The sequence below is a fragment of the Tupaia chinensis genome, unplaced genomic scaffold, assembly GCF_000334495.1.
Source record: "Tupaia chinensis unplaced genomic scaffold, TupChi_1.0 Scaffold000116_1, whole genome shotgun sequence".
NCBI classification, from domain to species: domain Eukaryota; kingdom Metazoa; phylum Chordata; class Mammalia; order Scandentia; family Tupaiidae; genus Tupaia; species Tupaia belangeri.
This window is the reverse complement of record NW_006159580.1, coordinates 1,148,135-1,163,035: the sequence shown is the minus strand read 5'-3', so window position 1 is coordinate 1,163,035 and position 14,901 is coordinate 1,148,135. Positions and strand designations below refer to the sequence as shown.

The following is a 14,901-nucleotide window of genomic DNA, read 5'->3' as shown; positions in this document are numbered from 1 at the left end:
TCCCTTCTCCTCCATTCTCCTCTTGGGATCCTGTGCACAGACACATGCCTCGTGTGAGTTTAAGCCACTGGGTCCAGGACTCGAACCAGTCGACTACATGGAGTCAAGTGACATAGCCATAACGCTAACTGCTGGTTCCTATAAAATAATTCTTAAAAAAAAAAAAAAAGAAGCTAAGGGGCTGGCCTGTAGCAGTGCTTAAGTGGTGTGCACTGGGAGCTGGATCCTACATGGCTAAGCATGGTTAGAATCCTGGCCTTGGCAGCTGGAAAGACACACTGGGGTACATGAGCATGCATGTCCTAAATCCTGATGGGTGGAGAAATGGAGGTATGGCATGGCCACAGTCCCAGTCAGTCTTGTGGGAGTCCAACACCTACAACGCTCTCTCTCTGGCAAGTACAAGTACGAGAGAGAGAGAGAGATTGAGAGAGATCTCATGAACCACATGGTGACTTTGGTTTCAATCTCTGGCCTGGTCAGCTTGAAATACACCATGTGTGCATGTGAGCACCCCAAATCTGACGGGGTGGGAGGATGACACAGAAATAAGATCACAGATGACCAGACCCTGTGGCAGGTGCCTCTCTCTCTTATTCTCATCCGTGTGCACTTGTGCTCTATCATGAGTTTAAAAAAAAGAAAAAAAAGAAATACAATTTATTTTCTTCCTTACAAACAAAAACAAGGTTGGGTTGTTGTGTCATATGATACAGTCTGTGTTTTCAGTATTAGATTCTCTATAACTTTACCTTATTGCATTTCACTTTGATGATAGTTCCTTTTTTAAAAGAATTATTTTATTTAACTTTATTTTATTTATTTTAATTGACCAGAGAGGAACAGAGCGAGAGTGAAAGAGAGACAGAGAGAAAGCAAGCCGCCAGGTCCAGGACTCGAACCATGATCAGCCATGTAGGAGTCCAGTGCCCTAACCACCACACTAGCTGCTGGTCCAAATGGTACAGTTTAATATGTAGGGCCAGCCTGGTGGCCTAGTTAAGGAAGTTGGATCCCATGTGACTGACTGTGGTTTGAATCCAAACCTGCTGACCTGACAAAAATGCCAGGCACGTGGGTGTGTGTGCCCCAAATCCTGACAGAATGGAGGAGAAGGGATTACAGTGTGACCACACCCCACTGACGAGATGTTTTCTCCCTCCTCTGGCAAGCACATGCACTCTCTAGTGGGGAAAAAAAGTGTGTAAATTTATATTCAAGAAAGTACATTTCTTCTACCACCCCAATTCTTTCTTTCTTCTTGTTTTTTTTTTTTTTTTTTCAGCTGCCAGAGAGAGAGACAGAAAGACAGACAGACAGAAGAGAGAAAGAAAGAAAGCACCTTACTACCCGGGTTACAGTCATGCCAAATCCCCCTTTCATTTCTCCATCCTGTCAGGACTTTGGGCATGCACACACAGGCCCCCAGCAAGTCTTCCAAGCTACCAGGGCTAGGCCTCAAACTGTGGTCAGCCATTTGAGATCCAATTCCCAAAGCATGGTGGTCAACTGCTATGCTATAGGGCCAGCCTTCAAGCCAGTAGCTATCAACATTAAAAGATTCAGGGGAAAATACTTACACAATATATAAAAAACGGTTAATATTTTTAATATATAATTATTAGAAATGAAAACAAGATGGCAAATCAGTTTTAGAAACTGAACACAGGGGGACCAGCAGATGGTGTAGTGGTTATATCGCTGGACCCCCCATATAGTCGACCACAGTTTGAGTCCATACTGGGCAGGTCCACATGCACGCCCAAAATCCTAAGAGAACGGAGGACTGTGGCATGGCTATCCCCCGGGGAGAGGGAGCAAACGTCTCTTCAGTGGGGTGTGATCACACTGTCATTCCTCCTCCTCCATTTCTCCATCCTTAACCACTAGGCAACCAGGCTGGCCCTACATATTAAACTGTACCATTTGGCTTTCTTCTCTCTAGAGAACGCCCGCACCCTATAGCAAAAATCTCTCTCTAAAAAAAAAAAAAAAATAGCAAAAATCTCTCTATATATAAAAAAAAAAGAAGAAAGAAATTGAACAAAGAACATAAATAAGAAATTTACAAAAATACCAATGGCCAATAAATTTAGAGCAGAAAAATTTTTACCTTCACTACTAACTGAAAAACTTAAAAATATAAACTATAGATAATATTAAATTTATTTTTTTTGGTTTAGTTTTGCTGTAAGTGTGTGTGCTCACCAGAGAGAGAGACAGAGAGAATGAGAAATCACTCCCCAGGCTGGATGAACAGGTGGAAATCCCATTGCCTTCATTCTCCTCTTGGGATTTTGAGCACACATGCACTGGATACATTTTCTCAAGCCCCTAGGTCCGGGACTTGAACTGTGCACTCAGCATATAAAATCCAGCCACCTAGGGACCAGCAGTTAGTGTAATGGCTATGTCACTGGACTCCCATGTAGTTGACCGCAGTTTGGGTCCTGGACCCGGTGGCTTAAACTCACGCTGGGTGCGTGTGCGTGCGTGCCCAAGATCCCGGGAGGAGAATGGAGGAGAAGGGATTGTGGCGTGGCCATCCCCCCTGGGGGGTGATTTCTCGCTTTCTGTCTCTCTGTCCCTCTCTGTCTGTCTGGTGAGCGCACGCGCCCTATAGCAAAAACCTCTCCTCCCACCCCCCCAAAAAAGTCCAGCCACTTAAACGTCCACACCACCATTTTTCATAGATCAGATAACTATTAAAAAGAACGATAATAGAATGCAGGGACACAAACTCATACATTCAGGCAGAGTGAACTGGAATACCTTTTCAGAGAGGAAATCTGGAAACATGTATGAAAAGACTTCGAAGTGTTCATATTGTTTAAACTGCTAATTATACTTTTTTCGTAAAGGATTATTTATTATTGTTGTTATTATTTTAATTAGACCAGAGAGAGACAGAGAAAAAGAGAAAAGGAGAAAGCTGCTGGTTCAGGACCCAAACCAGGATCAGCCATGTGGGAGTTCAGCACCTAAACTACCCCACCGCCTGCCAGTCTGAACCACTAATGATATTTCTAAGATTATTTTAAGAAGCGACGAACTGGCTGGTATCATGGAGTAGCTGTTAAGGGAGTTAGATCCCATGTGACCAACCAGTTTGAATCCTGGCCACAGTGACTTGGAAAGCACATGAGGCACGTGTGCCCCTGCGCTAGAAATGCTGACGGGAAGGAAGAATGGAGGAGACTTGAGGCGTAACTGCACCCTTGGGGAAGTGCTTTCTTCTCTCTTTCTCTGTGAGCACACGTGCCACGTGCATTCTGGCAAAAACAATAAAACAAATGGAATGAATAACCAGGGCATGCATGGTGGGTATGCACTTGGGAGACTGAGGCGAGAGGGCTATGAATTTGAGGGGCCAGTCTGGGGAATGCAGAGATCCTGTCTCAAAAAAAAAAAAACAAAAAGAATAGACAAGCATGTGAAGATGTGTCCAATAATACTACTCATAATACTGGAAGGAAAAAAAAACCCACCAGAAGGGTTATAGGGATTAAATTATGGTTCATCCACATAATGGGATACAATGCTATCTTAAAAATGATATATGGGGCGGTCAGCAGGTGGCATAATGGCTATGTCACTGGACTCCCACGTAGTCGACTGTGGTTTGAATCCCGAACCCAGTGGCTTAAACTCACGCTAGGCACGTGTGCGTGCGTGCCCAAGATCCCAAGAGGAGAATGGAGGAGATAGGATTGCGGTGTGGCCATCCCCCCCGCCGGGGGTTGATTTTTCACTTTCTCTCTCTATGTCTCTCCAATGAGTGCATGTGCCCTATAGTAAAAATCTCTCTCTTAAAAAGGTATATGGGGCGTTTGGCATGGTGGTTAAGGAGGCTAGATCCCACATGGCTGACTATATGTTTGAGTCCCAGACCCAGACCTAGCAGCATGAAAAATATGCTGGCATATGTGCCCAAAATTTTGAGAGAACGGTCACCCCCTGAAAGGTGCTTTCTTAGTCTAATCCCCTACCATCTCATTCCAGTGAACGCGTATACCCTTTAGCAAATTAAAAAAGAAAAAAAATTCATGGACTCGTTTACTGACACCAAAATATTTCAAACCATACATTTCAAATAAGCTGGATATTCAAATAAATATCTTAAAAAAATAAATGTGAAAAGACATATACCCAAATATTCACTTAGTGTAAACTCTAGGTGGTAGGTTTATTGGCAATTTTTTTCTATTTTTCTTTATTCACTGAATTATTTGCAATGAGTTCATACTATTTTTATAATCAGGAAATATACTATTTTCATTGTGAAGAAAATGATGGCCTAGATGACATGAAAAACATTCACTACATAGGGCCTAGCAGGTGGTGTGGTAGTTGGGGTGCTGGATGCCCACACTGCCCACTGTGGTTTGGGTCCTGGTCCTGGTGACTTACTTTCTCATCTTCCTTCTTTCTCTGGTCAAATTAAAAAGTAATAATATTAAGTGGGACCAGTAGTTAGTGTAATGGCTATGTCACTAGACTCCCATATAGTCAACCACAGTTCGAGTCCTGGACCCTGGTGGCTTAAACTCATGCCTGGCACGTGTACCTGCATGCCCAAGATCCCAAGAGGAGAATGGAGGAGAAGGGATTGCGGTGTGGCCATCCCCCTGTTGGGGGGAATGTCTCTGTCTGTCTGGCGTGTGTGAACGCCCTATAGGAAAAAACCTCTACAAAAAAAAAATAAGTAAAATTAAATAATTCTTTAAAAAACAAACAAACAAAACCCATTCACCATATGTAATGTAAAAACAGGTTATGAAACAGTATTTGATAATTAAGGAATTATTACTTATATAAATTTAATTATAAATAAAATTTATAAATATATATGCATAGAAGATACCTTGAGGAATACACATCAAAATTCTGGCCGTGTATATCTCTTAGTAGTTAGGTAATTTTTTTTCTTTTTTTTACTTATTTATATTTCCTATACTATACTGTCATGTGTTTTAAATTAAAAAAAGGAAAAAACCCAAAGGTCAAGAAAAACTCATTAACTCTGAGTGGTCAAGTTAGACCACTGAAACGAGGGCTGATCAGAAAGTGACTTACTGCATCTTCTGAATCTCGTCTTCATCCACCTTCTGCTTTTTCTCTTTCTTTTCTTTGGTATCTAGTTTTAGTTTTTTGGCTGCAGGTGTAAGTAATGATGAATCCTCTCTTTCGACTGCTGTTAAATCTGAGACATCCTGAGTCTTAGGCTGGGGAGATGAAAGAAATACTATTACATGTTTAGCCACGTCTCCAAGCTCAAGCAAGGTAATAAGGTATCATCTCAGGACCAGCAGATGGCACAATGGTTGCGTCACTGGACACCAGACTCCCACGTAGTCGACTGCGGTTTGGTTCGAAGTCCTGGACCTTGTGTGTGTGTGCTTGTGCCCAAAGCCTCGAGAGGTGAATGGAGGAGAAGGGATTGTGGTGTGGCCATCCCCGCTGGGGGTGATTTCTCACTTTCTGTCTCTCTGTGTCTCTCCAGTGAGCACATGTGCCCTATAGCAAAAAATCTCTAAAAAGATATCATCTCACTAGGACCAGGAGATGGTGGAATAGTTATATCACCGGACTCCCACGTAGTGGACTGCAGTTCAAGTCCTAGACCTGGCAGCTTAAAACTCATGCTGGGCATGTGTATGTGTGCTTAGCCAAGATCCTGCGAGGAGAATGGAGAAGGGATTGTGGTGTGGCTGTCCCCACTGAGGGGTGATTTTTGCTTTCTGTCTCTCTGGCGAATGCACACACCCTCTAGCAAAAATCTCTCTACAAAAAAAAAAAAGAAAAAAGAAAAAAGAAAGAAAGAAGTTATCTTATTAGAACACAATAAGCTTGTTTATTGAGTTTTTTTTGTTTGTTTGTTTTTTGGCACTAACTGAAGCATCAAGTGTGAGATATGGTATCTCTCTTAAAGGAAGATCATAACCCAGCTATGGAATGAAAACCAACACAATAATCCAGTTTTCCAGTTTAGCTGTGATCACAACTCTACTATATGTTTACCAGTATCTGTAACCAAGGATCATGAAAACCACTCTCCCTTGGGCCCACTCTTCATCCCTCTTTTTTTTTTTTAAAAGAATTATTTAACTTTGTTTTAGTTTGACCAGAGAGGGACAAAGTAAGAGAGACAGAGATAGGGAAAGTGAGAAAGCAAGCTGCCAGGTTGGAGACTTGAACTACGGTCTACTATGTGAGAGTTCAGCGCACCACATGCTGCTCCCCCGCCACCTTTAAGGTTTTTGCCACAGGATACTTGCGCTCACTGAAGAAAGACAAAGAGGGAAAGCAGGGTATCAACACCCAGGGGGTTGGCCATGACGCAATCTCTTCTCCGTTCTCCTCTTGGGATTTCTGGCACACCTGGATGTGCAGTTGGCCATGCTGGAAAACTGCACCTTAATCACCATGTCCCTCGCTGGCCCTCTGACCTCATTCTTTAGCAAAATCCTCTCTATCCAGCTAGTCATTCTGCCTCTAGATCTAGTCTCTCTTTTTTAAGCCAGGGGGCACATATGCTTGCCAGAGGGAGACAGAGAAAGCACCCCCTGATGGGGCGTGGGCAATCCCGTCTCCATTTCTCCATCCTGTCAGGATTTGGGGCACACATACACGCTTGGCTGATTTTCGAGCCACCGGAGCTGGGATTCGAACTGCACAGTTGGCCATGTAGGATCCAGCTCCCTTATCCACCAGACCACAAGACTGGTTTGAGATCTTTTTTTTTTTTTAAAGTTAAGTTTTTATTGCCAGAAGGTATGTGTATGTGCAAGAGAAAGAGCGAGAGAAAGAGCACCCTAATGTGGTACGGTCACACTGCAATCCTTCTCTCTCGATTTCTGTCCTGCCAGGATTCGGGGCAAACATGGGCACACACCTGACAGGCTTCCCAAGCTGCTGGAGCTGGAATTCAAACTACAGACCATGTGGTATCTGGCTCCTTAGGCACAAGGCTTAGTCACGACTGCACTCCGGGGCTCGCCCTGACACCACACCTACAGATGTCGTCCCAGCTGATGATTCCATGTGGAGGAATATTTCTTTCAATTTGGAACTTTTTTTTTTTTTTTGGAGAGATTTTCACTGTAGGGCGCGTGCGCTCGCCAGACAGAGAGAGAGACATAGAGACAGAAAGTGAGAAATCACCCCCCAGGGGGGATGGTCACGCCTCAATCCCTTCTCCTCCATTCTCCTCTCGGGATCTTGGGCACGCACGCACATGCGCCCGGCATGAGTTTTAAGCCACCGGGTCCGGGACACGAACCGCGGTCGACTACGTGGGAGTCCAGCGACATAGCCATTACGCTAACTGCTGGTTCCCTCAATTTGGAACTTTCAAGTGAGAGTAGGGCTTTTCCCTTCCTACTGTTCAACCTACTGTATTATACAAATATTTATTTCCTATTACTAGACTGATAACTTTTTTTTTTTTTTTTTTTTTTTGTGGAGAGGTTTTTGCTATAGGGTGCGTGCGCTTGCCAGACAGAGAGAGACAGAAAGTGAGAAATCACCCCCAGGGGGGATGGCCACACCGCAATCCCTTCTCCTCCATTCTCCTCTCGGGATCCTGGGCACGCACGCACACGTGCCCGGCGTGAGTTTTAAGCCACCGGGTCTGGGACGCGAACCGCAGTCGACTTCGTGGGAGTCCAACGACATAGCCATTACGCTAACTGCTGGTTCCCGTAGACTGATAACTTTTAAAGATAGGTTTATCTTTTACTATTTCTCTCTCTACACTTGAGCATTAAACAGTTTTACTCATGCTAGATGCTTAGGAAATTTCAGTCTAATAATAATAAAAATAAAATCCAAACTTCATCCCCTCCAATTTAATATAGAATCTTTTCATGTTTTTAAAAAGTTTTTTGTAGTTGTTGTTGCTATAGGGTGTATAGCAATTGCTGGAGAAAGACAGAGGCATAGAAAGTGAGAGAGAGAAAGTGAGAAATCACCCCCTGGGGGGATGGCCATGCTGCAATCCTTTCTCCTCCATTCTCCTCTAGGAATTTTGGGCGTGCACGCACATACACAATGCCTGGCATGCACAAGTGCCTTTTTAAAAAAGAGATTATTTTTTTTTGCTGTAGGGTGTGTGCACTTGCCAGAGACACAGAAAGTGAGAAATCACCCCCTGGGGGGGATGGCCATGCTGCAATCCCTTCTCCTCTAGCTTCCTCTGGGGATTTTGGGCATGCACGCACAAGTGCCCAGCGTGAGTTTCAGGTGACTGGGGCTGGGACTTGAACTGTAATCAGCCATGTGAGAGTCCAGTGACGTAACCATTATGCCATCTGCAGGACATATGGGATCCAGCCACCCTAACTTCCACACCACCCGCTAGCTCTTATTCCGGAATCTTAAGTATTCCATAAAACTCATTAATGAGATTTAACTGTTTTCCTTAAAGAGGAACTCAGATTAAAGATGACACAGAAAGGGACCAGCCGTTAGCGTAATGGCTATGTCACTGGACTCCCACGTAGTCGACCGCGGTTTGAGTCCCGGACCTGGTGGCTTAAATCTCACGCCAGGCGTGTGCGTGCGTGCCCAAGATCCCGAGAGGAGAATGGAGGAGAAGGGATGGTGGCATGGCCATCCCCCCCTGGGGGGTGATTTCCTGTTTTCTGTCTTTCTGTCTCTGTCTGTCTGTCTGGCGAGCGCACGCGCCCTATAGCAAAAACCTCTCCAAAAAAAAAGATGACACAGAAATATCGGAGGGTAGGTGGGAATGAAAGTGGTATAGCTTTGACAATTTTTTCCTTTTTTTTCCCCTCCCCTAGGGGGCATGTGCATTCACCAGAGAGACAGAGATATAGGAAGAGAGAAAGGAGAAAACCTCCTCCAACAGAGAAGGGTCATGCTACAGTCCCTTTTCCTGGCACACAAGGCCAGCATGTTTTCCAACCACTGGCTCTTGGGACTTGAACTGTGCAGCTGGCCACGTGTGATTTGGCTGACTTAACCACCAGGCCATAGAACCAGCCCTCCTTTTTTTCCTAGTCACTGATTTACACAAGTTTTATAACCTTGTGTTTCAATTTTGATGTTTATATTTTCTTTAAAAAAAATATATATATACACATAGAGGTTTTGGCCTTAGGGCACATGTGCTTACTAGCGACAGAGACACACACAGTGAGAGGGAAAGTGAGAACTCACCCTCCAGGGGAGATGGCCACACCTCAATCCTTTCTATTCTCTTCCCAGGAAGTTGGGCTGGTATGCACATGCACAGCGTGATTTTGAACCCACCGGGTCCAGGACTTGAACGATGGTTGGTTATGTGGGAGTCTAGTGATGTAACTACTCTGCCATCTGCTGGTCCCCTGATTTTATTTTCCTAAAAAATCATTTTCCTTAGGTTTTTCACATTTATTTGGTCTAACCTTCAACATTAGTTTTTCTTCTAACTTTAAAGATCTCCAGATCGCCTCGTCACTGCCTCAGTGTCCCTTTAACTTGCTAATTTTGTTCATTTATATTTCAAATAATTAGGTCTTAATTTTATCATTTCTTAATTTTTTAAGTACTAATGAATTAGTATCCACTTTAATCATTACTAACTCCTTGTTTCTATACTGTAGTTCTCCCCCCGTTTATTTACTTACTTTTTTTTTTTGGCGGGGAGAGGTTTTTGCTATAGGGTGCATGTGCTCATCATAAAGACAGAGGGACAGAAAGCGAGAAATCACCCCCCGGGGGGATGGTCATGCTGCAATCCCTTCTCCTCCATTCTCCCCTCGGGATCCTGGGCACACACGCACACGTGCCTGGTGTTGAGTTTAAGCCACCGAGTCTGGGACTACATGGGAGTCCAGCGACATTGCCATTATACCAACTGCTGGTCCCACCCCCCACATTTATTTATTTATTTGTTATGATTTTCAGCTCACTGGGTCTGGGATTTGAACTGTAGTCGCCCATGCGGGAGTCCAGTGCCTCAACCACCATGCCACCTGCCAGCCCCCCACTAGCCCCCCTAGTTTGTTTTGTTCTTTTTCTGGTTTCTTGATTTGGGTGCTTATTTTCAATATCTCCTGTTTGTTAATAAAAATATTTTAAAGTTATGAATTTTTCTCTAAATAGGCTTTGGTCAAACTCCACAGACTTTGATGTGTTCACTCTGTTAATTTCTTCAACCTTAGGACTATTTAAAAAGCAGTTTAAGGGGCTGGCAGGTGGCATGGTGGTTAAGGGTGCTGGACTCCCACACGGCTGACCATGGTTTGAGTCCCAGACCTGGCAGCTTGCTTTCTCACTTTTCCTCTCTCTCTCTCTCTGTCCTTTCTGGTCAAATTAAAAACTAACTAACTAAATAAAGTTAAATAAAATAATTCTTTCAAAAATAAAATAAAAAACAGTTTAAAATGTTTAGGTGGCTAGTTTTTTTTTTTTGGGGGGGGGAAGGGAGTGGAGTGAGGTAGCTTTTTGTTAATTTCAGGTCTACTATCTCGTATTAACAGGATGTGGCCAGTTATGGTTTCAACTTTTAAGAATTCATGTTTGCCTTTGTGGTCTAGTACATAATCAGAAGCTTCCAACTTCATTCTCTGTTGGGTGAAAATTTCTGTTTAATGATTTTTCTCTGTAGTGGACTGAGCTAGATTCTTTCCATCCTTGAAACCTGTTCTAAGAAGTTTTCTTTTAAACAGTTTTGTTGGGCCAGCAGATGGCATGGAAGTTAGGTGACTGGATCCCACATGGTTGATTGAACATTTTGAGGCCCAAACGCAGTGGTTGAAAAACAGGTGTGCAAGCCTAAAATTCCAAATGGAAAAGGGATTACAGCATGGCTGTCCTTTCCTGGGGGGTGACTTCACACCCTCTGTCTCTCTCTGGTATAGCAAAACTAAAAAACAAATAAAAAACTTTTAAAAAAAGTTTTCTCATATTTTTGTCACTTTTAGACAACATAAATATATTAAAATATATAAATATATATTTTAATTATGCTTGGGACCAGCAGATGGCATCATGGCTACATTGCTGGATGCCTATGTGGCTGACTGAGGGTTGAGTCCTGTACCCAGTAGGAGCGTGTGTGCATGCCAAAAATCCCAAGAGGGGAATGGAGAAGGGATTGAACATGGCCACAGCCCCTGGCGGGTGGAGGGGAGGGAGATGATTTCTCACTTTCTGTCTCTATCTCTGTCCCTGGTGAGCGCACACACTCTACCAAAAGTCTCTCTCTAAAAAAAAAAAATACTCAATGGTCATTTATTTACTTAGGTAATGACTTCGTTTATTTATTTATTTTAAGTTTTGCTATAGGGCATGTGCACTCACCAGAGACAAGAGTGAGAAAGAGCAGGAAAGTGAGAAAGCACTCTTCAGAGGGGATGTCCACACAATCCCTTCTCTTCCATTCTCTTTTCTGGATTTTTGGGCATGTATTTTCAAGCCTCTGGGACTGCAACTGAGCAGCAGGTGGGATCCTGCCATCTTAATCTCTGCATCACCTGCTGGCTCTACTTTATCTTGTATATTTGATGCAACTTCATGCTCTAAAAGGTTATATCCATCTAATCTAATGTTCACCCCATGATTTCTCTCTCTTTTACGTTTTTTTGTTTGCCTTTTTTTTGGTCATAGAATATGTGGGCTTGCCACAGATAAAAAGAGACAGTAAGAGGGAAAGCAAGGGGCCAGCAGTTAGCATAATGGCTATGTCGCTAGACTCCCATGTAGTCGACCACGGTTTGAGTCCCGGATCTGGTGGCTTAAAACTCATGCCAGGCGCATGTGCGTGTGCGCGTGTGCCCAAGATCCCAAGAGGAGAATGGAGAAGGGATTGTGGTGTGGCCATCCCCCCTGGGGGGTGATTTCTCACTTTCTGTCTCTCTCTCTCTCTCTCTGTCCTTCTGGCAAGCCTGTGCACGTGCCCTATAGCAAAAACCTCTCAGAAAAAAAAAAAAAGAGGGAAGGCAAGAATAATCATCCCCCAGGGGAGATAGCCAAGCCACAATCCCTTCTCCTCCATTCTCCTCTAGAGATTTTGGGCATGCAGGGACATGTGTCTGGCATGGTTTTCAAGCCACTGGTTCCAGAATCAAATCACACTTGACCATGTGAGAGTCCCACACCTTAACTACCACCCACTCGCTGTCCCCCTCCTCCCCCTCCCCATGATTGCTAATGTCCACTCTGGCTCTAAGACTTTTAGAATTCTTCCTTTAGAAATAACACCCAGAGGGACCAGCAGTTAGCGTAATGACTGTGTCGCTAAACTCCCATGCAGTCGACTGTGGCTCAAGTCCCGGACCCGGTGGCTTAAACTCACGCTGGGTGTGTGTGCCTGCGTGCCCAAGATCCCCAGAGGAGAATGTAGGAGAAGGGATTGCGGAGTGGCCATGCTCCCTTGGGGGTGATTTCTCGCTGTCTCTCTGTCTTTCTCTTTCTGGAGAGCACATGCGCCCTATAGCAAAAACCTCTAAAAAAAAAAAGAAAAGAAAAGAAAAGAAATAACACCCAGAGAATGCTGATATTTTCATCCCCTAACTGACGCTCTGCTAGGCAACACTGCTGACTCTCAGCCTGGCGCAACTGATGGATTTGTCGTTCTTATGCTATAGAGACCTTTGGACATTAGTAACCAGGTCAATGATAGCAGTTAAATATCCCAAAAGAGTAAGAATACGATTTAACCAGCAATCCCCTCAAAATTTCCTTTTAACGGGTCTACCATCTCTACAGACAAGTTGTGCTTAAACAACATTGAAGAACTATTATATTGCATCGAAAGGGGTGCATGGAATTCTGCGCCAAATCTTACTGTGGCATTGATCCCTATGTCTTCACTGGAAAAACCAAGAGGCCACTTAAAATTCCTGTAGAAGTAGTTTTAATCCTTAAAGGCAAAAATAAAAAAATATTAATCCAGAGTTTGGGCCTCTGAGACCGACCGTCACCAGCATTTTATTTTGTCTCGCCCTACAAGGTTGCAGTTTCTGGCACGAGTCGCAGGGAGTTCGAGTTCTTGCGTGGGAGGAACTACCCACCAGTATCGACGAGCATCCAGTAACAGCAAAGTCGGGGTGCTCCTCTAACCTCACCAACACATCTCTTCCTACCTCGCCTTCCTCCGCTGCGGCTTCTTTCAAGTCCGCATCCCCGTCTCCGTCAGTTTCCTCCGGGAGTACATCCGTGTCCGTAGTCCCCGGTCCCCCGGGAGCAGCGGGCGTCTCCTCTGACTCCCCTGCCTCTCCACCTTTCTCGGTGGGCGACTCGTGGGCACTGTCCATCTAGGCCTGGATCAGAGAGGAGCGATGACCGTCCAGATAGAAGCAGGAGCTCCGCACCCCGGAGCACAGGCGCTTACTTCCGGTCGTCGCGCTGCGATGACGTCACCCCTACCGCTCCCCGGACGGGTCAGTTTGAAGCGCGAAGAGAGGACGCGAGGGTTTCAGTTTAACTCTTTTGTTGGCAGTGGGAAATTGAGAACTGAGGGTACGAGGTTCACTCTGCGGCTCCTCTGCCCTGGGAAAATAGTGTTTTGCGAAGAAGCATAGTTTTGTCTATTGAAGGACTTTTTTGCTTTCTGCCTTCCTAAAAACTGCTATGTCAATTAACCCCTTGCTTAACCCGTCACCCTGGAGCAAAGTTGGGGGACCGGGAAGAAAAGCTCAGTTCCGTTGTATGCCGCATGTCGTGGACGGCAGCTACTTTGGAATGGTGAACTTTCAGGCAGGGACTCGACCTGCTGTATTTCAATCGCAGAAAGTCAGTTCGTGTTTACACTGACTTGCCAGCATTTTCTTCCATTCCGCAAGCACCTCAAAAAAAAAAAAAAAAAAGTCATCTAGCAGCTCTAGTAGAAAAAATCCAACCTTTCTGCCTTCCTAAAAATTGCTATGTCAATTAACCCCTTGCTTAACCCGTCACCCTGGAGCAAAGTTGGGGGACCGGGAAGAAAAGCTCAGTTCCGTTGTATGCCGCATGTCGTGGACGGCAGCTACTTTGGAATGGTGAACTTTCAGGCAGGGACTCGACCTGCTGTATTTCAATCGCAGAAAGTCAGTTCGTGTTTACACTGACTTGCCAGCATTTTCTTCCATTCCGCAAGCACCTCAAAAAAAAAAAAAAAGTCATCTAGCAGCTCTAGTAGAATATATCCAACCCATTTATTCACTCTATAACGATCGTCCGCCTACTTCCAACCTGTGGTGCTACTAGGGAACAAAACATAGTTCCTACGCAATTAGATTTTACTCTCCAGTTTACTTGTACTCAAGATCGGAGTTGGTTTCATACGCCTGACTTTAATACGAGTTTGGTTACTCTAATCACAATGAAGAGGACTCTAAAAAGAGAGGTCTCGGATGTTAGCCATTTCAGGGATGGGGAGGATGAAGGGAAGACTCTATTTTAGAAATTTCCTCTCTTCTCTCATTGAGGTGCGGGGTGGAGGGCATTTTATCCACCTCTGGATCACTAGGTCCCCGCACCTACTACGTTTAATGTATGCACGCTTGAGAATGGGCTTGGAAATGTAGGTGCGCGTTACCATATTTCCCTCTTTGTTTCTACACTGGACGAATTACCGTATTTCCTGTCCCGCGAGCCCCCTAACCTTTAGAGAGGGAGCGCACGTCCGGAGGCGCGCACAGGTGGGCTCCGTCTCCCCTTTTCCCCCGGTGCCCGGAGCGCTCAGCCCGCGCAGTCCCCTCGAACCCTTTTTTTGCCTCAGCGAGGTCCACCGGCGCGGGCCGCCGGAGCCCCGCCCAGCAAGGTGGGCAAGGGGGCGGGACGCGGGGGCGCGGTGACGCGTGACGCCGGATCCCGGAAGTGACGCGCTCGTGGGGAAAAGGCGGGGGGGTGGGGGGTGGTGTCCCCGGCCGGTTTGGGGGGGGCGTTGCCCGGGGACGGAAAGGTTGGGGGCCG

The 14,901-nt window shown here is 45.1% G+C and overlaps 1 protein-coding gene across 2 annotated transcripts in view; it reads right to left on the bottom strand.

The window, feature by feature from the left end:
* TAF11 (TATA-box binding protein associated factor 11) overlaps positions 1 to 13,801 on the bottom strand; it is a 17,278-nt gene extending 3,477 nt beyond the window's left edge. Inside the window, exons 1-2 of one of the 2 annotated variants that reach the window (XM_006144195.3) lie at positions 13,020 to 13,801; positions 5,077 to 5,225 (exon numbers count right to left, since the gene is read on the bottom strand). In XM_006144195.3, coding sequence (XP_006144257.1) covers positions 5,077 to 5,225; positions 13,020 to 13,262 — 392 coding nt within the window. In that variant the 5' untranslated portion in view covers positions 13,263 to 13,801. The remainder of the gene's footprint in view (positions 1 to 5,076; positions 5,226 to 13,019) is intronic. The other variant, XM_006144196.3, reaches the window with a different exon arrangement.
* Between the last annotated feature and the right edge of the window lie 1,100 nt (positions 13,802 to 14,901).